The following is a 26515-nucleotide window of genomic DNA, read 5'->3' on the forward strand; positions in this document are numbered from 1 at the left end:
ATCATCGACTGAGATGGTTGGGCCACGTGTTACGTATGCCTGAATACAGCGCAATGCTAACTAGTGTTGAGGACGGTTGGTAGAAAGTTAGAGGTGGACAAACGATAACATTGTGTCAGTCCTTGAATTCACTAACTAATGTCCAGGACAGGGTTGGGTGGAGAGTGCTGGTAGGCGGCCTATGCTCCTCCACTAGGAGTAACAGGCGTAACTAAGTAAGTAACTGACGGACTTGTTTTTCAAGAGACACACAGATACAACCTCAAATTCTATCTGAAACTAATTAATCATCATTAAGGTAATAATTTATTTTGAAATATTCACAAAATAAATAGGCTTTTCATAATTTCAATTGTAACTAGTATGAATCTATATCATTTTCATTTAATATGTGTGTTAACTGGTCCCTTGAAATGTTTTGTATACAAATCTCTCTCTCTCTCTCTCTCTCTCTCTCTCTCTCTCTCTCTCTCTCATTCTGCCTTTGTGTATACAGGTTTATGTATGCATAGCGTTCATTAAGACATAAAGCGTTGTATACACTTGAGACAATTGAGTATTTATCACACTTCATGGATTGAAAATTATTTACTATTGTATGTTCTTATTGTTAATTATATACTATGAATATTATTTACCCGCTATACCTTGCGGTTTATATGTATATATGATTACATAGTTGTGGATATATGTACATATTTGTTATCTATTTATTATATTTAGGGGGCATAGTTTTAATAACTTCCATAAGTGTTTGTGTGTTTACGCTTCATGGTATTACTAGTGGTCACTATTGTGATTTGACTTTTATTCATGTATGTACTATTTGCTCTACATTGCTGTTTATGTGTTTGTTCGATATGGCAAGAGGGTATCTTACTTATCAGTCAATCAACTGATCTTGAGTGTTACCATAAGTATAAAGGCTGTGTTACCACCTCCTTCGGAGATCCCTAGGAATTGAATTGCTGATAGAATTCAGTTATTCTCTGACAAAGTGATTTGTTCTAGAATTTAGTATGAGAGAAGTTTGTTGAAATAGAAACTCATTGGTTCATCAACTGTACATACAAAGAAATAAGCAACTGACAACAAAACAAAGTAGTGGTATTTTTTCCACCGGGTTTTTTTTATATAACTTGAAATAGAACTCATTCACATTTAATTTCATTCAAAAATTGTTTGAAAACTGTGTACTCGATTTTTATTTATTCGTCTATCCCTTCGTTATTGAACTAATAAGTACTTCTAACTAGTCTCTCTATCTCAAACTAGAAAATGTATGTGATTAATGACCATAAACTACACGACTACAGCAATTTATGAGCAATTAAATGTATACGATCTTGCCCAATTCTTCTTGTGAGAATCCGTGATTAATGGAGTTCATGCAGTGTGGACTATCCACTGCTGGCAGTTGATGAAAATTTATCTTTTCTATTCATTTGAACATATAAATATGGACACAAAGGGGCACCGAATACATATTCGCCACACAAGTCACTTGATTTGTATATGTATATGATATGTATACGAGCGAACGCTTAACCTCTAGACCGTCGAGCTGGCATCCAACTGTTAGGCGTTCGCGCGCAAGACTGAAAGCCCTGGGTTTGAATCATGCAGGGGGAATCGTGGATGCTCACCGCCACTGAGGAATCCCACAATAGAATGAAACGGCCGTCTAGTGTTTTCAGGTTTTCAATGGTGGTCTGACATCAATCTATTCATGACCTCGATCGGAAATATAATAATATCCACAACTTTATACTGTCAAACAGTTTAATTTAAACAATATGAATAGAAATAAATAAACAAATAAGAATTTATAAATTAGAGTTAAATGGTGATCTAATCGGAATAAAATTATACTTTTTTTCTAAAACAAAAACACTACTAAAATTAGCAAGACGGTAGGGAATATACACATTTTAATGTACAATATTTAAATTAAATTGAGGTGTTTTTTTAAAGAAACGTTTTTTTTTACATGAAGGTACCTATATGTAAAATCCAACTCACATGTTCTCGTCTTGCCTACTGGATAGTGGGACTTGTCCCATAAATTAACGTGAGCGGTAAACTGGGTGGTAGAGATCAGACTAATCTACTACTCGACCGATAACCATAAACCGTTACTAGTTCTATAAAGAAAAATAGCACAGCTTTAACTGCAAAAATAGCTATCCCACCTCGGTAGCTGTGCCGTACTTCGATATAGCCACTTCTCCATAAAAGCCTACTAGGCTTCACCAATTCATTTTATCTGGAACGGGAGGACTATCATTAACTTATTGATTAAAGCTTATTCAGTAAAATAGTTGAACTAACATTGTTGATACGATCATCACAGACAAAAAAACATTGATTTCATCTAATGAAGCAGTAAGAAATTAAGTTTCCACTACCCCACCACCGCTCTTTGCATGTTTTCCTGTTTCACTTAATAATACTATAGTCTTCTGTAGACATTGTATAATTTTATCATCCAGCACCGATCAAATCAATTTTATATTATAAATCAATATGATTTTATGTTTAATCGTAAAGTTTTCATCATATCAACCAACATAATCATTTCAAATTAGAAGCTATTCAATGATAATTATTTCATATTGTTTTAACTAATGCCTCAATCTAGAAGGAAATCAAAATATTTTCACGTTTTGTAATGCAAACAAATTACTAGTATATGTTAAGAGTGAAACGAATACCATCAAATAGAATGTAATGTTCATCTTTTAACATTGAAAGTTGATCGAATTCGAAAAGCTTCTTAGTTCGACTTAAGACAATGTCTCAGTCAGTCAGTTATGACGTATGACCAAACACATATATGCATCGGTAGAAGTTGTCATAGCTTATTAGCACAACAACATAAACACCAAATTCATAGAATTAGTTAATTCAGTGGTGATAATAAACAAAAGAAAGATTGAATATAAGGATATGGTACAGGGAGAAAGAATTAGTTGGCAGGAAGCTATAAAGTGAATTTAACCTCACAATTTAAGGGAGGACAAAGAGTGTATACACCTACGCCATTGTGATCGATTCTGAGCCATGTCACACACAGTCTACAACCATTGGTTACGATAGTCACACGGACTCCAACCAAATAGTCTGCATCTACTAACATGGCTAAGACTAGAATTTAGTGACTTCAAGGACTGACTACATGTTGTGGTTTGATCGCCCTTAACTTTCTTCCAGCCGTCTCCAATACTAGTGATCATTGCGCGTCGTGGTAATCGGTGTTCAGGTATACGTAACACGTGGCCCAACCATCTTAGTCGATGAAGATTTACAACCTCATCAACTAATTTATCATCATTCCCTAATACCTTGTGTCTAACCTCACTATTATTTATCCGGAGATCCCAACAATATTCCTAAGGCATCTGTGGTCAGTTACTAGTAGCTTACGAGTATCTTCAACTCTTAATGGCCACGTTTCGCAGCCGTAAAATACAACAGAACGAACTGCCGTACAGTACATACAGTGTCTACTTGTCTCATGTACTGATGGTTTATAATAGTTTTTGAGACTAAATTTATTCTTTTCTATTAGATCTTCATCAGGCTTTACTTCTAATATACAGTAATATTTATATGCATATACGAAATTAATAAACCAATCAAGGTAGTTTATAAGTCAATGATAACAATGAAAACGATTACATAATAAGTGAAAAGTGAAAAGTACAAATTGCCAGTGTAATAACAAGTGATAAGAATAATAAAGGCTCAAATCAATGTTACATAATCAGAAATAGGTCAATAATTAGAAAAATATAGACAGTGAAATAACTTTGATAAAATTATAAGATGACGTAATAAGAAGTGTTCAGATAATTGAACCATGAAACGTATAGTTGAGAAAAAATAAAGTGGTAGGAGGGGGTGAAGAAAAATAATAAACCAAGAGAAAGTTTGAAAAAAATGATAAATAAATTCATTTATTAAGGCCAAAGGAGAGATAAGGGTGTTACAATTTTCTTCTGAACACAAAGACTTGGCTTGTTGGCTCGGATTCCTATAGCTTCTGCTATGTGTAAGAGATAAGATCGAACACCATAAGGAAAACTAGTGGGAATACGATAAATAACTTTAAATGACTTGTTTCTGTCCACTACATGACCGCTATCGACCAAGTGTGATAGAACCGAGCTGCGTATTGTTTTGATGTAACCTTTTCCTAACCACGAAGGGAGGTGTTCACTAACTCTTTGGTTCAGTTGCCTGGTAGTGCGCCCTAATATAACTTTCTCCACAGGAGCAGCTGAATTCGTAGATACACACAGAAGTGGCATAACCAGGTAACTTATCCTTCAGTTGAGGAATCACCATTGATCGGGTCGAATACGATAGACAGAGGTCGACAGCATTAAACGTTCTCTTTACTGCTCTAGTCAGTCTATCTCGTAATACATCACGAGATACATCACCATTGAACTGCACTTTCAAGAAAAGCGGTTTCTTATTAGCCGTTAGTGTCACTATTTTCCTTCTTGTTACACGCAAGTGTTTCTTCAGGAAACCCCATGGATATCCCAATTTAATCAACATATTATGAATGTGCTCTAATTCCTTATCAATTGTGTCAACTGAGCATATCTTAATAGCTCTATTTGCCAGACATTTGACTAAGTTTCTCTTATAATGAAGAGGCACAAAGATTAAAAAAAATGTGTGTATTGGCTTGAAGAAGAACTTTTTCTATACACACCTCTGTTGATAGAACCATTTTCTTTTCTACTTAACAAAACATCAGGGGAATGTAGTTTATTATCTATTTCCTCTTCATATGTAAATTTAATTGCAGGATGTTTGTTATTGAATAGTTCTAGTAGTTGTTCTTTTTTAATGTTCTGGTCAGCAATGATGAAAGTGTCATCAACGTAACGACAGTAGAAACCAAGCTTATTGATAACCTCTTTGAGAGGTCTGTTTTCTAGTTTCACCAAAAAAATCCTCAAGGATGGGACCTGGAGGCGAACCCATCGCTATACCATCAATTTGTCTATAATATGTGTTATTAAAGACAAAATGGACATTCATTTCAAAAGTAATTCTTTAAGACTAACCTCAGGAATTCTAATATTGATTTGTTTTTCCTGTAGTTGTTGGCACACAAAATCAATAGTCTCCGTTAACGGTACATTGGTGAACAGGGAAGCAACATCTAAAAATATCATGCGTTTCCCATTTACGTTCATATGTTCCACTTTAGAAATAAAATCGAAGACGTCTTTCATGCTTCTGTTGACGACTAGTTTGTGTAAGGGATTTGGGATTCGAACTAGCCACCTTGGAGTTTTATGATATGGTGAATTATACATATCTAAAACTGGGCGAAGAGGAAGACCTGTCTTGTGAGCTTTAGGTAAACCATATAGTCGCGGTGTGTTCGATCCAGTGGGTTTGAGTGAGTCGTGTATGTCAGGAGTAAGTATACCTTTATTTTTTAAAAATTCATTTAGTGAGTTAGTCAGCAATTTTTCTGCCTTCATATTTAAGTCCTTCACGTCGTTGAGTTTCTGAAATTTTGTCGGATCATTCAAAATCGAGTTCATTTTATTAATGTAATCGGCTTTGTTCATAAGAACTAGCCCTCCTTCTTTGTTTGGCTTGCTTATGATTAGAGTGTTGTCTTTTATAAGCATATGTAAAGCATTTCGTTGCTGTTTGGTTAGTGGAGTTTTCACTGTACTTTTACTATTTGTGTATTGTTGGCAGACGTCCAGCAACGTAGTCTTAAACCTAGTAAGTTCATCGGGAGAAGTAGGCATCAAATCTGTTGTTTGTTTAAATCGATTTTCAAACTGTACATCTGTATCGAGTTGGTTTATTTTATTTCTAAAGCCTGATGAGGATCTAATCGAAAACAATATTGTTCGCTTATATTTATGTTGTTCTAAATTTACAATATGAGAATAGTTCAAATTTTAAATTTATTTTGTTTCTCAAGAATTAGAGGAGTTTGAAATAGTACAAAATACCTGTCATGGATCTCACTATTATTCGCAATTCATATGCTCTAAACCTTGGCTACATCAAGGCATGCCATTCAGGATGCACATCTATCAGCAAATATTGATCATACACGATTTAAGTATTAAACCTGATTGGGAAAATTATCTATCCATTATAAAGTGAAATTATACTCTTTAATGTTTAATATTTGAATCATTAGTCAGTCACAACTGCCTTTCCTACGAAAAAATAATTACAAACAAGCACTGAACTATGCAACTAATTGTGTTGTTAAAATTATTCACAGTTGTTTTTTTTTTCAATTTTCCTATATTCATTCATGTGTTTATTTGTATGTGTTTTCATATTGAATAGATGGTGCCAAGTCATCAAAACAGTCAATATCATCGACTAGTCAAAATGCTAGCGAAAAATCTCTACGTCCCAGCCGTTCGTTATCATCATCGCCGCCATCACGATTTGTCTGTCGTTCACCGAATCCTTCCTCTAAACCAATCTCTCCAAATAATAATAATGATAATATGATGGATATCAATATGGAAAGTGAGAATGCAATAAATGTAATCACTGATGAGTTATCGGACACCACCACAACAACAACAACAATATCAACAACAACTGGAACACTGACATCAACCATAACAAATACAATTTTTAATAAAACATTATTTACTAATGATGCCAGCATTAATCATCATACAAATACTGTAACAATTAATAATTTTTCCTTGAATCCAATTGAAGTAGCAAATGCTGCCAAAGTTGCTTTACTTATGGCACATCCATTAGAAGAACCAAAACGTGTAGCATGTGCTATCTGTGCAAAACGTTTTAAAAATCAATCTGCTCTAAATGGTCATATGCGATTACATGGTGGTTATGGACCGGCTGGTTTGATTGGAGGGAATAACACCTCCACCACCACGACAACGACAACAGTAACAACGACATCACAATCAAATCAAACCTATACTGCTACTACTACCATTGGTAGCAGTAGTAATGATAATCAAGAAAGTAATAAAGCAATACATTTTAATTTATTTCAAACAAACTCTGGTCATATCAAGAAAAATAACAATGTTTCAGATTCCAAGAAAAAAGGCTATTCAACATCTAGTGATATAGACTCTTTGAAGTCGTTCAGTTTAAAATCTCATCCAAAGGGATTTACAGTAAGTATATTTTTGTTGGTACTAATTAATTTGATGGTTAACTGATCAGTGGTAGCGATATAAAATCTAATGTTGTGGCAGCATTAATAGTAAATGAAAGATTGTATAGTTTAGAGCTAACAGCAAAATCTGACCTAAGGCCTCCTCGCGGCGCTGCTGAATGATAGGGGCAACCTTGCTAGCCAACTTAGGCGGTCAACGGAGATCGAACTGATCACCCACTCTGTTGTATCCTTGATCAACTCGGGTTCTGCTCGAGGCTCTCTTAATCACACGTGGCCACCTGATATGTCTGCTCATGTATAAGAAATGCAGAAGTCCTCGGGCCTTCGTAGTCCAAGTATGTAGGTATATGCAAACGGTGTGCAAAGGAAACGTTAGCTGAAATCTTGTCGACCCCATGTCTAGTAAAATCAATGGCTTAATCTATCAGGTCTAATACATAATCAGAACATATGGTAGCAATTACTAAGGAGAGGCCACCAAATACCTTTTCTGTGGGAATGATTATGCTTATATGTGTGCCAGGAAGTACTTGGGCGGTTGTTAGCGGGACATAGACGGGATTGAAGCATGCTCAATGCACGATTACTTTGGTGCACGCTGGTTAGCTAATTCTTATCCAATCAGCACTAGTCGATATTTGGAGAATACTCTAGAATCTTCTCATGTAAAAACTATAAATATTACTAACGTTTTCCCTATTGTGCTTCTTACTTCCATCTAACCTTGTTATTTGGAATATAATCTCTTTCCTGTCCAACCGTATTCTGATTTGGGGACTTATCGAGTGAATTGGTGTCCGAGAATACTAAGCAATAGGAATAGCTGGGTCGTGACCGTAAGAAAAAGTTTTTAACAGCGGTAAACATGGGCTGAATGGTATGTGTGTAATGTGTAAGAGAGTCTGTGTGGCACATACGATTCTAAGGGAGTGGTGAACATCTACCCTCCGAAGTGGGTGAATATACCTATATGTTTGCTATAGGATGAGTGGGATAAAACCTGTGTGCCTGTAACATATATTTGCTCACAGGGTAGGTATACTTGTATGTATATCAAAGGATACTTGGATGAAAGTCCGTGCGTTACTTAGTATGCATGTAGACTATATCTATCCAGGGTAATTGAAATCTCCAAATATCCTTCACTTGCTCTTCCTACGATACCGAAATACACGCAAAGATCTGCTGGACCGCAGTTACCCCACGAAACCACATCCACGCGGTGAGTTTGTGGGTCTTGAAAACTCAGAATTCGTTCCAGAAGGACTTACATATGCTCTCTCAAAAAAAAGCCTTACCAACCAATCTGTCTGGAACATCGCACCATACATCACCATAGTCTACATCGCGAGTTGACCTCTATAACCACGAAGTACTAGACAATCTTCGCATACTTCTTACATTAGTAGTTAATATATCCGCACCGGAGACTAATTTCTTGAGGTAATTCCTGAAGTTTTGTAGAAAGCGCAGTGGCCCAGTAGAATTTCACCTAGTCATATGTGGGGCCTCAAATTTCAGATGAGTCGAAGTTATGTACACGAATCTGTATTTAGTAAATGTGTTAACATTTATGATATACTATCTCACTCTCGAAATGATGAACTTTATATTGACGATTTCCTGCTTGATCTTCACAAATCTGTCGTCATAATAGTTACCAGTGAGCATATAATTGTTATTTTTTTGGAGGTTCGTTCTTGACGAATATGTGTTTCACCATAAATGGAAATCAGTTTATGGTGGGAGTTTACTAACAAATATGTCCGAGTTTCACCTTAATTATTGAAACTATTTGTAGCTTTCGTTTCAGTAACCAATATTGAACAGAATGTCCAACGTACAATTGCTTGAGGCCAATCTTTTTCTAATTTTTCTGTCTTCTGAAGAAAATTTATATTCGAGAAATTTAAACTTCCTTCTTTCAATATTTCGTTCGGATTAAACATTATTGAGTTTTTCCTCTTACATTACACCTGGTGGTCTGTAGATTTTTAAAAAATATTTGACAGCTGTTTGCTAATATTTTTATATCATGTACGTCGCTAACCGAGTTCAGTTAGTTTCGTCCTAGTATGGAACCCTTCAACAATATTCACACAGAGAGCTACTACTGATCGGACTGATGACATCCGGGTCTCATAAAAGTCGTGATCGCACACTTCTAGGAGATGCTACACTACTACAGGACTTCTGTTCATTTCTTTATGATTTCCAATCGCTGTCTAACCAAGGTCAGTTCGTAATGCAAAGTGAAATTCAACCATCTTTATAAATCCTCCTTACACTAATAATATCGATCTTGTTTATTAATTTATTGATAAATATAGGCATCACAAAATAGTTACGACTCTGTTTTATCAAGTATTGTTGGAACAAATACTAGGCCTACTACATTTGTGATGACTACAGCTGCTTCTTCAAATCCTTCCACTTCGACCGATCTGTCGACAACAAGAGCTACTAATACAACAGTAACATCGAATAATTCCATTAAAAATGTCAATTCACCTAGTTCCGCTCTATTTGACTTGGTTAATACATCATCGAATACTCCAGATTTGAAAATGCAGTTGTCTAATAGTCATGATCATCGTCATCATCCGATGAATAGTAATATTAATAATGATAATAATACTTGGTCATATCCACTTAACAAACAAATATTAGAATCGTCCTATAACACTTCATTAATTGATCATTGTTGTAATAGCCCTAATATGTTAAGTCAACAGCAAAAGTCACAGTTAACATTTGATCATCAAAATGAGGCTTTATCAAATACTGTGGTTAGTTGTCATCATTGTCAGCCTCATCAGCCTCTGTCAACATCAGGATCTTCAACATCTATTTATGATAGCTTATGGTTATCACAACATGATGATCATACATCAGGACAACAACAACTGTTTCGCATAAATTCGTCAGAATTTGATCATATTGTTGATATTATTAAAAAAGATACTCATATTACTAATAATACTATTACTGATAATGACAGTATTAAAAATCGTCGTCATGTACCAGTTGATGAATTATCTATGTTAAAATTCGGTTCAGCATTTTCTTCAACCTCATTGGAAAAAACTACCACACCAGTATCAACAAGCATATCGAATAGCAGTTGTTCATTATTATCACGAAATGAAGAGTTTCCTCTGACAATGAGCACATCGTTTCTGTCTGAAGCATCAATGTTAATAACAGACCAGGGTACAACGCCATCAATAAAACATACATGTTTACCATCATCAATTAATTGTTTATCTAATGCAATGACTACTACTTGTAGTATTAAATTTCTCAATTCTTCATCACAGAGATCTGAATTATTGGGTTTAATCAATAATGATGATTGGTGGCATCCTATTTCAAACCATGCAAGTAGTAATAATGATACTAATGTACAGTGTCCAATAGATATGCATATATTTGACCAGAAATGGCCATCTATCGAACATGTCCAATCATCGAATAATGATAATAATAATTTAAATGTGTTAGCAAATTTTCAATTAAAGAACACTACAAGTACTGCTGCTTTTTTTGATGAAAAACATATGATACATACTACTAATATTAATAATGATAGTAATATTATGCCACCAAATATTCATTTAGTAAGTTGAAATTCTCTATTTTATCTATTGTCATTTTTTATTTATGAATTGATGCCTTAAAATTCTTTCTTAATTGATATTTCTGATCATTTTTAACTATTTAGTTATAAAATTCCAAGATGAAAATCTTCCCCAAATGCCCTAGTAATGTCGAGGGTAGGGAGAGTCAACTTTGCCTCTCGAAACCCTCTCACATGGGCACGTTCATACAACCACTGCAAGGGAAGACCTACTCATTACATTCTCGTGGCGGGATTGTTGTTTGCGAAATTGAGAGAACGAAAAGCGAATATCCGGCGCTTTAACCAAGTTGGTGGAAACTCCATCTAGAGAAGTTAGAAAACCCTGATCCAAAACCAATGGTGCACATGGGCTCCAGGATACTAAGGGAACAAATGGCGTATTAACCAATTGTTGATCACCGGGTACCATGAAACTGCATCTGCTGACGTTGCTCCACTGCCTTGGGCACCTGGGCAGTATCTCAACGCTCACAGAAATCGAGTGAAAAAGTGTGGCGCATATGTATTCGGTGCACTCCTGTACCAATATTTATATGTCCAAATAAATTTAGAAATGAATCGCGATGAATTTTTAAGTGTACTTTGTATATATTTAAACAACGTTCTAGCAGTGGTTCAATAATCGTAATAGATACAATGTACTTCTGACCCGTTAAGTTAACGTAAACCGTGTCAAGAATCGTCTAGACTTCCTGTGAATGAAATCGTAAACCGGCAATGAATGTTGCTAGTCAATATAATACTATTATTCAGTCATGAAAATGTTACACGGTTGTATTGTTCTGATATGATGTCAACTTCTCTTTTTACTGTGTAGAATTTCCTAAGCACGATACTTCATATGACTTTTCTCGAATTATAATAGGCATTGGGAACTAACTGTGTATACTGCAATATTCCAAATAAAAAATATATTATTAGGAATATTAGAATATATGCAGAATTTACATGAGAACCTCTTAGCATCTACATGATTCGTTCCATAACGCTTTATGGTTTAAGATGGACTAATAAGATTGTTCCGATTTGGTCGAGGTATGCACTGAGACCCTGTTCTGTTAACACAAATCAAATACAAGCAAGTATTGATCATGAAGTTTATGGTCATTGATATGCTTATTGTCTTCACTTTTTAGACATCATTATTAAAACTGAACAACAACGAACCTCCTCATGTCTCATCATCAGTTATACTTAATTCTTCATCACTGTCATCTTCACCACCACTGTCATCCTCCTCTTGGTCAACACAACAACGAAAACAAGCTCATAAATCTAATTTTCACCGTCCAATACCTCAACCTTTACAATTAATTAATGAACCGAATTATCAAACACAACTTGGTATTAGCAGTCAATATTCACCAATTACACCGGCACCAATGAATATGTCTATGCATACATTAACAACAGAATGTGGAGGACCTACTACCACTACTATCTCATCGTCATCGGTAAACATAACAACAATAACCAACTGTATTAATGTTGATTCAAATCTATTTATTGCTGAACATCAACATCGTCCAGTAAATAATAATGTTGAATGCGACAATTCTCACAAGTCTTCATCGTCTATATGTTGTCTCGATGCTAATCGATTAGGTTTGGGAAATTTTCCCGATTCATTATTATTTCCTTCAATGTATAATAATAATAGTGGTAATCTAATCGTTACTGATAATACTAATACTAATAATAATTTTGTAGGAAAAATGTTTTCTCATATTGATTCATTCAATGTTAATAATAACAGTATAAAACCATCGGATATTTCTATGATTCCATCAATGAATCATACATTATTAAATCATGATCGTTTATTGAATATAACAACACAGAAAAGAAATTTATCAAAACATCAACATTATCAACAACAACAAATGAATAGTCAACAAAATCAACAACTACATCATCATCATCAATATCAACAATTGCATGACCAACTTAATAATAGTAATTGTCATGATAAATTATATGAATCGAAAGGTAATTGTACCGTTTGTTATTCACAACATCATCTTTATCATCAAGTACAACAACAACAAAAACAACATTCAGAACCTAAACAATTGATTGATCATATTGAACAACATCAAAATCCATTAAATATTTGTCTTTTACCATCAACAACAACAACAACATCATCATCATCATCAGTTCAGTCATTACAATTAAGTGAGTTAATTGTACTGTTAGTATAGTATAATTCGATAATTTATACTACTTATTTGGTCTTATACATCTGTTACCTTTATTTCATTACTTTTAATATGTGATTTATCTGAATAAATTTCTGTATAAGTAGACATGTATGATCTAATGGTACTCTGGAATAAGTGTTTGATTGTTCTGATTTGAAACATGTGAATTGTTGTAAATTGATGTTTTGTTACTTATTGTCATTTGTAAGTTGTATAATCTGTCAGATTATGATATATATATCGACTAGACTTTTGATACTTGTATGATTATACCAAGGGATGAATATGTACTATTCACACACTGTAAAGAGCCTGGAAAATGTATGATTTAGAGTGAGGAAATCAATACATGATATTAGTCCATGAAGTTGTTGATTGTTGTTCTAAGTCGTATTAGTTGTTATAGACTACTATATTAGGGTCCACTTCATAATTAATTACAATCACTAATTGGAATCGTTAGATGACATAGGTCAGAATTAATTGTAGTAGTACAAATACATCCCGTTTTTCTGTCCCGTTGAATTTTGAGCTTCAAAATTATTTTCTGCTTTTTACTCCTTAATATGATTTCTCCTTTTCAAATTGTAGTTTTCGTACTTTCATTATTTCGATTCTTATGTTACTTATCTTATTAATTTCATCATGATCAGGACTAAAGGTCTAATACAAGGTCATTTATGTTCCGAATAGTTCAGCTTTAGTACCTAAAAGCGTATTACTGAGTGTCGTGAATCCGAATCCGACTAGAATCCATCTGTTTTCTTAAGACTAAAAGTACACATTACTTTCGGTTGCTGACTAATGTGAAACCTATTTTCAACGTTTTCTATCGATTTCCACTAACCCTCTCTTATCTCAAGAATAGTAGTGTGATAAATAACTCATCAACTTTATGCTTACTCAAATAACACATTTGTGTCCAACTCATGGTTTTTGAAGTGAAAATTAACTCTATTGTGCACTAACTTTATAATTGGAGCATTTTGTATGTTAACCAAATGATTTTAGGTGTAAATCATATTTCAATTTGATTGATTTACTGACGTGGAACTTTTTAATTTAACCACTCTGTAATGCGATTCCTTCAAGCAGGCAATGCTTTGAGAAAATTTGTGACCAAATGCTTATCAGTTTGCACATAATTCCTACTTTCAACAGCCATATTTCACAGTCATGCATATAATTGCAATTAAACAGTTGAATTTATTGTTTATTTAAAAACTCAGAAGGGATTTTGTGGATATTATAGTAATTTTAATAGTTTAGATCATGAGTCAATTGAAGCTAGACCACCATGTAAAACCTGGAAGCATTGTACGGCCGTTTGGTCCTACTGTGGGATTCCTCAGCAGTGCTTATCCACGATCCCGCATCACGATATTTGAATCCAGGACCTAACCATTAAAAACAATTGGGATCTCATTTCAATACTCGCGTAACGTTTTTGTTCATTCATGTCGAGATTTTCATTTTAAAATGGGTATTTTTCAATTGATATTTAATGTTTACCCAATGCATCGTTCTTCCATATATAAATTCGCTTAGATTATCTACTGACCATTTCGTAAAATGTTGTTTTTTCAGTAGGGGGAGGGAGGGGGAGACTTCAATGCATGTTTTAACGAATAATTTTAATTATACACAGTTATCTTTTGAAATAAAAAAATTGACATTATGTCATCATTATGTACTCATAGTGATGAATGGAATACATGAGGATTAATAGTTTCTATTCCCATTTGACTTACTCCCCGTTTCCTTTTTTCAATAAAAGAAAAAGATTATTTACTAACATCATAGCATCTGTTCATTTCATAGAGTAGTTCAGTTCGATTTTATAGTTGTTCTGAATGAATCCCAATGATGAAAATAATGATAAGAAAATAGGAGAGAGAGAGAGAGAAAAAAAAACTATTTACATTATTTCTGAAAAATTGTTTACTTTGAAGAAAAGAAATGATTTTTTTCTCGCCACACTTTTTCTTTTTACTATAAAACTGCGTTTGGTCGTTTTAGGGAGTAAAACAGTCGAACCGCGTTGACAACTTCATTTATCTTGGAAGTGTAACCAGTACTAATAGGTTAGTGTCTGATGAAAACTTTGCACGGATTCGAAAAGCTCGTTTGGCTTTTGTCAACTTATGTCACCTATGGTGAAGGCGAAATATCCGTAATAGTGAGGGTATTAGGGAATAATGATAAATCAGTCGATGAGGTTGTGAATCTTCATCAACTGAGATGGTTGAGCCACGTGTTGCGTATGCCAAAACACTAATTACGACGACGCGTAATGCTGACTAGTGTAGGGGATGGTTGGAATAAAGTTAGGGGTGGCCAAACCACAACGTAGGATCAGTGCTTGAAATCACTAACTTCTGGTCTGAACCATCATAGTAGATACAGATTACTCGGTTGAGGTGCGCGTGGCTATCGTAATCAGTGGTTGGAGACTTTGGATGACATGGCTCAGAATCGATCACAATGGCGTAGGTGTACACCACTGAGTTAACTGCTTCTATGAATCCAGTGTTCATCTTGCTATGCTAACCGGAAATAACTATACATCATGCGATAAAAATCTAATCAAAAAATCTTTGACACCTAGAACTATGTTGCTGATTGGTCGTAGAGGTATGAGGACAGCGGGTAGATCAAATAATTTTCACACTCTTAAATATATTATTTTTCTTTTTCTGCTCTCCTTTATCTATTACAGCTTTCTAGTAATCACTCTTACTAATGCTCGATATCAGACAACAAGAGTCTTGATTAATTCTGCCTTCCGTCCAACATTTTGTCTTTGCTACACTAAATCAAATAATTACAGACACTTGTAGTAAAATTTACATTCCAATATACATCCATCATTGTTTAAATGAAGTGGAAACAAACTGTACTAAATTCAACATACATTTATTGAGTATTGAAAATGTTCCGAATAACCTCAACTCATAGTGTGCGCGCATACACACACATTGTCCCATTGGATTGATTGTATTATGCTGGAAAACATAAATAAACTAAGTAACTTTAAATAAATCCGTCCAGAGTTTTAATAATAATAATAATAATAATAATAATCGAATACATTAGAAGTGACTGCTACATAGATCCATATCTGTTGGATGCATATAATTCAACGTAGAGTATAGTGTAGAATTCGGTTAGCCAAATTCTCATACTACACTAGCACAACATGATGAAATTAACGTGATGAGTACCAAACAAAACGAATTACTAGTAATATCAACTACAATGTGAAGGATTAAACATTTCAGAATACAGTCCAGATAGAAAGGATGAAATTGAGGAATGAAAGGTACAAAATAATTTTGAAGATTAAGATTTAGCATATGACGAAAAGTGAATACATCTGTAACCCCTATAAGCGATTTTAAGCTATTCCATTCAACGTTTCCAGCCATTGATAGTGGTTATCACGACGTAAAAGGCACTCAAATCAAGGCTTAGCATCAGTTTATGATGTCAATAACTATTAGTCTGAATCATTTTGGTCGATACGGACTACCATTATGATGCTATTTACGTAAGCAGTGGCTGTAGACATTAGGTAACATTGACTCACATTCGTTTTCAGTGAAACAGATACATTCACTCTTCGTTTACCGTTAGATCCTGGTTTTCAAAATTGTCACGTACCTTTTTTGGGTTAATTTGTTCTTTATGTATATGTGTACTACTAGCGGTTATACCAAGTGATTATATTTAAACTTCTATCCTGTTGTTGTGAATAAGAACACAGGTCTGGGCGCCCAATTTATTGTTTAGTACAAAACTACAGAATCTCTTGGTAAAATATAAGAATACTTCATTTGCAGATCTCTCATCATTTGTTCTTCACATTCTGCATCAGTCACAATTCCTTTCTATTTCCGTTTCTGTGTTGTTTTTTTAAGTCGACCTTCATTGCCTTCTGCTGCCATTCATTCCCCTTCTAATTGGTGTTACATATTATTTATATCTGTCGACATAAATAGAATACACCACAGTGTAACTATTACCATAACATTTTTTTCTAGTCTTCATTTCTTCACGATCTTTGCCGTTTTCTAGTTGGTTGTTATCACTTTTACACTGTTAATTTTTCCCATATTTCTCAAGGTCTTGTTTGTTTTTACTGTATTTATGGAGTACTACTTCAATTTTGTTTTGTTAAGTTCTTGAATAGCAATATTTTTCTGCACTCCTATTCTCTTCCTGGGTTTCATCGTGTTTATGTTTCAATCAGTAGCCATACTTTCGTGTTGAGATGGGTTCACGTTCTTGCAAAATGCAATCTTAATCGTTTGTAACGGGAAAATAACTATACACCTAATAAAGTCCCTAGCTCTAAGATATAACATAAAACATATTACCTTAAGTTTTATAAATTAAGTTTCATGTTTAATACGTTTATTTTAAATTTAGACATTCCACCGTCAAGTTCATCATATTACCCTAATCGTCATCAATATCATGAACAAAGAAATGGTAATGATCATTTTAATAATAATAATAATAATACAAATTGTCGACGGAATACAGAACCATCGTCACATACTTGTTCTCAATATTCATATTATCAACCTGTCGCAAACTCATTAGGAAGCATGGATTTTACACGTCAATCCACACATGAATTTATTAATACTTCTACAGTGCATAATAACGATAATATTTTTATACCTTCCACATGCATTTCATCACTGAATCCAAATTGTTGTTCTGTAATGAATATGACATTATCATCGTGTTGTAATTCATCAGCTAAAACAGTAGCTACAACAACTTCTCCACTGTCTATTGCAACATCTTCAAATTTCATTCATGCAATAGGTGCAACTAATATTACTCATGGTTGTAGTAGTAATCAGTACTCATTATCAGTGAATGGAAATAATTGTTTTAATTTAAACCGAAATCGATTACAGTATAAACAACCGCTCCTTGGACCACCACTATCGTCCACACTGCATCTTGGACAAGAACACCTTTATTCTCTTCCACCACCACCACCACATCATCATCATCATCACTACCACCATCATCAACAACAACCAACAAGGTATCCAATAATGTCATCCACCTCATCCTCGTCGAATCATGGGATTTATTCTTGTTTGGATAAAATTGATAATTGTCGCTTTTTCAATGGGTCCGAATTATTATTGCATAATCAACTTAATCATATGAATGGTTCTATACGAAATCATCACAATAATATAAGTAATAATAATACGAAAAATAATGTTAATAATAACGATCATAATTACAAACATTTATTCCGTTGTAATGAACAACCGGATTCATTTACAAAACATACATCTAGAAGTCATTGCTGTTTAACCTGTTTAGAACTAGAAAGGAAACGACATATTTCTGCACCAGCAGTTAATAGTATTTCATCACAATCCTCTTGGCCATCATTATCGTTATCGTCCTCATCATCTTCATTATCTGTACCATTATCATTATCGTCCCATAATTCATCAATTTCACCGTTAACCTGTCCTGGCAATCCACAGTCCCATTTACAACCATCAGCTTTAACGAGCCATAAAAATGAATTTGTGAATAAATCTTATTCCTGTCTACCGGAATATCATAATCATCATTATCGTGTTCATCATCATTATCATCATCGCGGTCATTATTGCAAAGGTACTAGTTCCAGTGAAGGAGTCGTTGGTGACCAACCATCAAGTGATGTCGTTGCTGAATTGTTAATGCAAAGGTCAGTTCTAGCCGTGTTTATTTGATAATTACTCTTACATTTCTCATTAGTTCTCCTGTAATTATAATAATTTACACCTATTTCTTGTATTCAATTATGACATCATCATCTCTCTCCCCCCATACACACTCGTTCAATTATAAGTTCAACTCAAGTGAGTATAAAAAGTAATCGTAATTAGTGAACCAACTAAATGACTTTATGCAATGTTATGCGCTAAATTACATTTGTAAAACATGTTTTATTTATTTACACAAATCAATATGTGAAAGATTTAGTGTGCCCTAAATGAAAAGAATCCCACTTCATCTCACTACAATATTTGTTTTTTTTTTCATATCATAAAAGTTTATTAATAAAAGGTAATTGTCTGAGATTGTTCAGTTGTTTTCTCATTCAACAATGCTTGCAAATTCATCTTATTGTTGTGATCATGTTATAATTTGTGACCTCCAATTAGAGAGCAGTGACTTATCGATCGGATCAATGACGCGTAAAACACGTGTGAGCAACCTAGAGTCCGATTGGCCCTGCTTTCCGCCTAGCCCAGCCAGTTAAGTCCAGAACAACAATCCGAGCCTCTGCGATATGAATCAATATATTTCAAACATACTGAGTTTACATACCAATCAAACGGACCACAACGTACCGATAAAATATGAAACAACATTTGTACAAGAATTAGCTAAATGTAGCTGTGAATAAGGGAGATAGTAATTAATATACTGGGTATAACTCAAGAGTGGTAAAACGTATAATAATAGTTTATGGGTCAAAATATAGCTTATAGTAAGAGGAATATGAATATGAATAGTTTAGTTACTTAATAATTATACAATAAAAATATACGTTTAGTATTGGTCCATCAATAGATCCCAAAAGTTACCATTCATTATTCTTGTCGGGAGATAACAGATCTTGAACTGATCAATATTTGACCATCATTGGAAACCCGAAAGCACTAGGCGGTCGTTTCGTTCTAGTATAGCACTCTTCAGCAGTGAGCAGCTATGATCCCGCTCACGGGACTCGAACTAAAGATCTTCGGTTTTGTATGCGAACGCTTAACCTTTAGACCACTGTGTTAATGTCTAACTTCAACCAATCTACAATATTTTAGTATGTTCTCGTGTTAAATTTTATCTCTACATCCGTTGGTGTTAATGTATGTAATATTCTATGTGGAACTTCTCAACAGTGCATCTAGCTTCAATTGAGTTTATTGAAGCAAGACCACCATGGAAAACCTGGAAGCACCGGATGGCCGTTTCGTCCTAGTATGGGACTCCTCAGCAGTGCGCACCCACGATCCCGCACCCCGCGAGCTTCGAACCCGATGACCTATCAGTCTCACGCCTAAGCTCTAGACCACTGAGCCGGCACCCAACGGTTTTAATATCTAACTTCAACCAATCCACGAAATTGTGCAACCGTACACCACTGTCTTCAGGGAGCTAATATCTCACAACAGACCTGGTTGAGCTCCACTGGTAACGGCTTCTCACTAGAACTCCAGGAAATGCCTCTTAAAGCCAGTCACTAGTGAGCAGATGATTATTATAAGAAGAGGTTTTGTGGAAATTCTAGAAATTTCAACGGTGTGATGGTTAGGTGCTCGCGCGCGAGACTTATAGGTCCTTGGTTTGAATCTCGCGGACGGCGGGATCGTGGGTGCGCACTACTGAGAAGTCCCATATTAGGACGAAACGGCGGTTCAGTGCTTCTAGGTTTTCCACGGTATAGCTTCAGTTGGCTCATGGATACAACTAGTGAAATATTCTATATGTTGATCAATTCATTTTACTGTTAAACATATTAGTCTATTCAGTCATCATATGTAGGTATGTATACATTATATTATATAAAGCAAAATATTTCTCGTGCTTATTAGATTAATTAAGTAGGAAAAATATCAGGCTGATTTTTCATGAAAATAATATATTAAATGAAAGTATTTTTCGTGTGTCTTTCATATTGCTCGTTATGCTCTCTCTCTCTCTCTCTTTTTTTTTTTTTTTTTCCCCTCATCCACTCACTGTCTATGAAGTACATAAACAGGCAGTTATTATCATATATTATAAATTTGTATGGTGTAGCACAAGTTCATACCTATCTACTCGTTATTGTTCTATCATCAATCTATATACATATACAACTACATACATGAACTCAACTTGTGATACCTTTGAATAATAGTCATAATGATCATTCAATGATGATTGGTCTGTCCATTTATACTTGTATATATGTGTATACCTCATATCATGGATCTAGTTATTTATTTATTTATTTTTTAAGTTTGAGTAGAGGGAAATCACAGTTAATCTTGTAAATTATTCTAGTGGTTATTTGTATTTGTTTGTTGACTTGTACACATTATTATTGTTCATTTTTAATTATTAAGTTAATTTCTTGTTAAATCTTGTTACGGATATGATTTTTCTATCAACCTTCTCTTGGTTTGTATTGTCTATTCTTAACTAGACTACATTAAATTTGTGTGTAGTGAATATAATTGAATGAACAGATTCATAACTCATATCTTATGTCTTTCTTTCTTTCTGTTCAGTGTAATTTCATCGATTCATTAAAAAAATCTGTACTCAGAACAGATCTATTTAAATTAGAATTCTTGTGAATATCAGTATCCAATTTGTTTAAAGTTTAAGACATCCCGGGTAGTGTTCTGTAGCTTTCAAACATGGGTATTCATATTTCAAGGAGGAGTTCTGATTTCAAATGAAATATTTGGTCTATTTTCACATATCTGTTGACTTTCTTCGTGTTTCTTCTGTCCACTATTTTGACGTTTTCTTAGTTGAACCCATGATCACCGGACAAGTAATGGTGAGGCTAGGAAATGATGGTAAATCAGTTGATGAGGTTGTGAATCTTCGACCGAGATGGTTGAGCCACGTGTTATGTATGCCTGAACACCGATTAACACGACGCTCAATACTCACTAGTGTAGGGGATGGTTGGAATAAAGTTAGGGGTGGCCAAACCACAACATAGTGTCAGTCCTTGATGTCACTAACTTATAGTGTGAGCCATGTGGATGGTAGACGCAGACTACTGGGTTGGGGTGCGCGTGGCTATCGTAATCAGTGGTTGGAGACTTTGAATGGCATGGCTCAGAATCGATCACAATGGCGTAGTTGTACACACTCTTTGTCTTCTCTTAAACTATGAGAATAAAATGGCTTTTTATCTTTCTTTCTATGAATTGATTTTTTCTTCCTGTACTATATCCTTATACACAACCTCTCTTTTATATATTACCACCACTGAATTAACTAATTCTATGGATTTGCTGTTTATGTTTTTGTGCTAATGAGTTATGGCAAGTTGTACCGATGCCTAGTCCTACGTTGTAGTTGACTGACTGATGTCATGTCGTTTAACAATTCACTTAGTGTTCATGTAGATGTAGATGATCAGGTCGTTAGATACACTGCCAAAATAAACATCTAAACAACAACCATACAGTTATAGATAACAACTAATCAAATTTCAGGTCAATAAGACGGTGTTAATTGATTGTATTAGAGAAATTCTAATATATCACTTCTTTTTAATGTATATGCTTATGATTTTGTTCAGATGAATAGTGAAAACTTTACAAACAAACCAGTTACCTCGACATTCCTAACGTCCATTGGAAATAACTATACAGAATTTTTTTAAAATTCTCTCTTTTGTTATTGAAACTTTTTTTACATACACGTTTTTTAAAACTTCGCCTGGAGCCCCTCTTGGGCTACTGCCGGTCCCAAGGCCAGGTTAGGCATGGAGTTAGCGACCCCATCCTGTAGAAAACTAACTCGCTAAAAAAAAAAACGCCAAACAGCAAAAATAATTCAAACCATATATAATTTTTCGTGGTGAGTAGTAGTTATTATGTATTTCACAAGAGCGATTTACTTTTTTCCAGTTTCGTATAATTATTTGAGATAACAGTAGTTTACTCTCTATTACGATATGGTTAAGGAATATGATCTATGAAAATAGTAGACATATAGATATTACAGTTTTTTTTATCGCGATTGTTTTCAAAGCACTTGTGGCTTATGGTAAGAAGATCGAGCTAGCTATTATAAAGTTAAACGTATAGTTCCATGCAAGCATCATAAATTGGTGACTTAAAACGTGAATCTTTGTCAAATGAGGTGGCTGGGACATGTGCGACGTATGTCAAATAACCATTTCTACCTCGATGCCAAATGTTGGCTGGAGTAGCAATAGTTTGAAAATGATATATGGTCACCCAAGGCAAAATATGGGTTCAATCCATAAAACAATCGATTGTTCTTCCGGACCGTATTCGTAGTGTAGTAAACGAAATCTCAGGTGGGGGAAATCAATTTATTGTTTAATTCAAAATTACCAATTGCCTTCGTAATATATGAAAACCGTACATTATTTGCACATCTTCCTTCAGCCTTCCTGTACGCGCTTCATGGTTCTTCCAATCTTGTTGTTATTGCAATTGCTATCTGTTTCCCTTCCTGTTCTCTTCAATTCAATCTTCTGCTGGCAAACTTCCTACTTTTGATTTATCCTATATACTAATTATATCTGTCAGCATAAGTAGCATCCACCACAGTAGGTTCAAAGTACTTGGCTAGAATCTCGGTAATACCTACAATCGATGGTTGAAAACGTTGGGTGATATGAAGAGATGTGTAATGGCTAGCAGTGGTATCCAAGACGCTCGTTTTGTCCTATTTGGGACTCGTCAACTGGATATGCCTTCATCTCAGAATTGATGTCCACTCCTGGACTCGAACCTAGTACTGTTCACTTCAAACGTCATCGCGTTATCTACTTAGCTACTGAGTCCTGATGGTCATTTGCTTGTGCAATGGGATGAAGTTTAAATTCACTTGGTATTGTTTACTTCTATCTTCTCATTGGATTTCACTGCTAGCCACTATCCATCTTTGCTTATAAGGCTTGCGAATTATCGAGGCAATACGCACAGTATACACATATGCCAATAGGAGACTGATCAATTGCAGTCCTAAACATCAATGGGAAGATACAAGTAAACAATACCAAATGAGTTGGATGATATGGCTCAAAATCAGTTACAATAGGTTAGGTATATTCACTGTTTGTCTTGTGCTGATCTCAGTCTTCAACAATGTGCTTTCCATTTCTCAATTTCATCCCTTCTATCTGGACTGTATTTTGCAATGTTTAATCTTTCTCACCGTCACTATGTATTTGGATGAATTTTTCATAATTCTGCTCGTTATAATGTTTAAGTGTACGTCTGTACAATGTTGAGACCACATGATTTACATTTACAGGAGTGAAAAACAAATCAATTCATACTGTTGGTTTCTACACTCCAATGAAGTTATTTCTTTTTTTTTGGTAACAATAAACATCTCTGGACGCAATATTTTTTCTTGTTGATATGTTCTTAACATATTTTTTTCTTTTCTTAGAAATTAGCACATTTTTCATCAGTGGTTAACATTTTGCTACGTGATTATTTGACGTCAGCTCTAATCGTCTTCTTCAAATCTGATTGGTTAATCACTGTTATTACTTTAGCATTATTCAATGTTGATGTATTCATTTCATACTTTTGACTGATCATTTTCATTGCTTATTTTTGAAACAAAATTATTACAGACGTAGGTTGTTGAAATATAATACTTTACCGCTATAACACCGTTGTAGATTCAACTTTAGAACTTCGTTCTCAGACATTACGTTTGCTGTCTTTAGTTTCACCTTGCTCAAACTAATCTGCTTGGTTATGGTAGGAACTAAAAGCATAAATGTTTCACACTATGTAAATCAAGAAGGTCATCACGATATGCAAGCTCGAGCACCATCTCAGCTTATCAACTGTGATGAGGATTCTGTCGAAATTAGACTGTTACATTTTCATTTCCAGTCAGTTCATAATATAATATAACCATTATTACTAGTCTAAAGTTATCATGCTCATAGTGATACACATATTTTTTCATCTATATGTTTTTCGTCTTTAGCCATATTACCGATCCAGATGGATTATCATCGTTAACATGTGATATACATAATTCTTGTCCAACAACACCAGAACTGTCTTTAACTCCTATCCCATCACCAGCACTAACACAACCACCACCACTGCCGTCGCAACACCAAAAATCTTTATTAGTAGCAAGATCTACAGCAGAAACAGTCGACCAGTCATTCTCTATTTTAGAAGATGAATGTTTATACCGACCAATAAATATTATGAACAACATGTCAAGTATATTTCCAACTAATAAAATGACATGTATTCCATCATCGTCATCATCATTTCTAGTGCCATCATTATCACCGGCAACATCACCAGTATTACCATTTTCATTATCATCGATATCACAAGAAGAAACAACATCTTTCTTTTCATGTACTGATTCACATTTAATGACTAATTCATTTCGTTCTATGGATATAGAAGATTTGAGTATTGAACAACATCAACAACAGCACTTTTCGAAAGTAGCAACTCATCATCATCATCATCATCATCATGAACAACAACATCAAAAATTGCCTATCAGTTTACATCTTCCAATTACTTCTTCATATTCAGTGTCCAATTTAAATCAGTCCGAGTTATTGGACCTGACTGTACCACCATCGATTACACAAAATAATATTGTCAACTGTGATGATCACGATGAAATGATCAAAAAAACAACAAATCAGACAACATCCAATAATAATAAGTATCCTTGCGATTCAGGAAATGATTCGGTTGCAGCAAAACTTTCCAAATCATTAGCTGAAGATAATTTATTCCGTAATCCAACAGCATTACCGCCACCGAAAAAGATGAAAAGTAAACCAGCGCCTATTTCAATTCCCCCACAAGTAAGATGTTTTTTTCAATTTTTTCAATTTTATTTGCAAACTGATTTCAACCAGATAACCACTGAAAGCCAGAGGGCACTGAACACGTGTTTTGTCTCAATATGTTGCTCCTCAGGGTTGTTCATTCACAAACCCATCAGGAATTGGACCAAGATCCCTTAGACCTCGTAGCGAACTCCTGGATTTCAGACCACTAATCTGGCGTCAAGTAATTTGCACTTCTAACTCTATTCGCTTGACAATATTAACCTGACCTAGTGAACTGAAAGCTAGAACTTGCGACGAGTCCTAGAGGTTCTTACTGCTGTTTCAGGTAGCCACAGGGGTGCTCACCGCTAGGTAGTTACATGCCAGAATGAGGCAAATATCCAGTGTTTCTAGTAGTAATGGCTGTTTAGTTAAAGTCATCCTTGCCCGAACGACCATAAACATTTATTGATGAAAATGAAAATAATTATGTGTTGTGGGTAATTGTGGGACTATCAATTTGTTGATACTGACTTTAGACATAAAAGCTTGTCAGATAAAAGAGTTAGTGAATGTGATTTATAGCTACGATGAGTGATTTTGAGGCACTTGCGTGTTCTGCTGTAGATGATATAGCCATGAAGCCTTCACACCTCTTCTGAACATCAACATTTGCACTAACTTCAGGTAGGACTGAAAAATTCCACTTTCTACACATATAACTTACATATTATCCTGTTGATCTTGATTGTTTATCGATGACCTTTATTCTTATTCTAGATTCTGGCCTTCTTGATCGATATTTTCTGTAGGTCGAGAGTCATTTTGAGTATAGGGATTCGTGGTAATTGTCAAGTGTTACTGAAGTCAATTTTCTCAACGAACCCTTGTATTGATATTTATCATATTCTATCTGA

General features: G+C 34.6%; 1 protein-coding gene across 1 annotated transcript in view; it reads left to right on the top strand.

The window, feature by feature from the left end:
- The window catches only part of TRERF1 (ELM2 and Myb SANT-like domain containing 1), a 103642-nt gene that overhangs the window by 49802 nt on the left and 27325 nt on the right, over positions 1–26515 (top strand). The window contains exons 6-10 of the mRNA XM_051213621.1: positions 6352–7172; positions 9508–10797; positions 11957–12998; positions 17456–18761; positions 24773–25631. Coding sequence (XP_051072947.1) covers positions 6352–7172; positions 9508–10797; positions 11957–12998; positions 17456–18761; positions 24773–25631 — 5318 coding nt within the window. The remainder of the gene's footprint in view (positions 1–6351; positions 7173–9507; positions 10798–11956; positions 12999–17455; positions 18762–24772; positions 25632–26515) is intronic.

This window comes from Schistosoma haematobium, chromosome 1 (genome assembly GCF_000699445.3).
Source record: "Schistosoma haematobium chromosome 1, whole genome shotgun sequence".
Classification (NCBI taxonomy): Eukaryota; Metazoa; Platyhelminthes; class Trematoda; order Strigeidida; family Schistosomatidae; genus Schistosoma; species Schistosoma haematobium.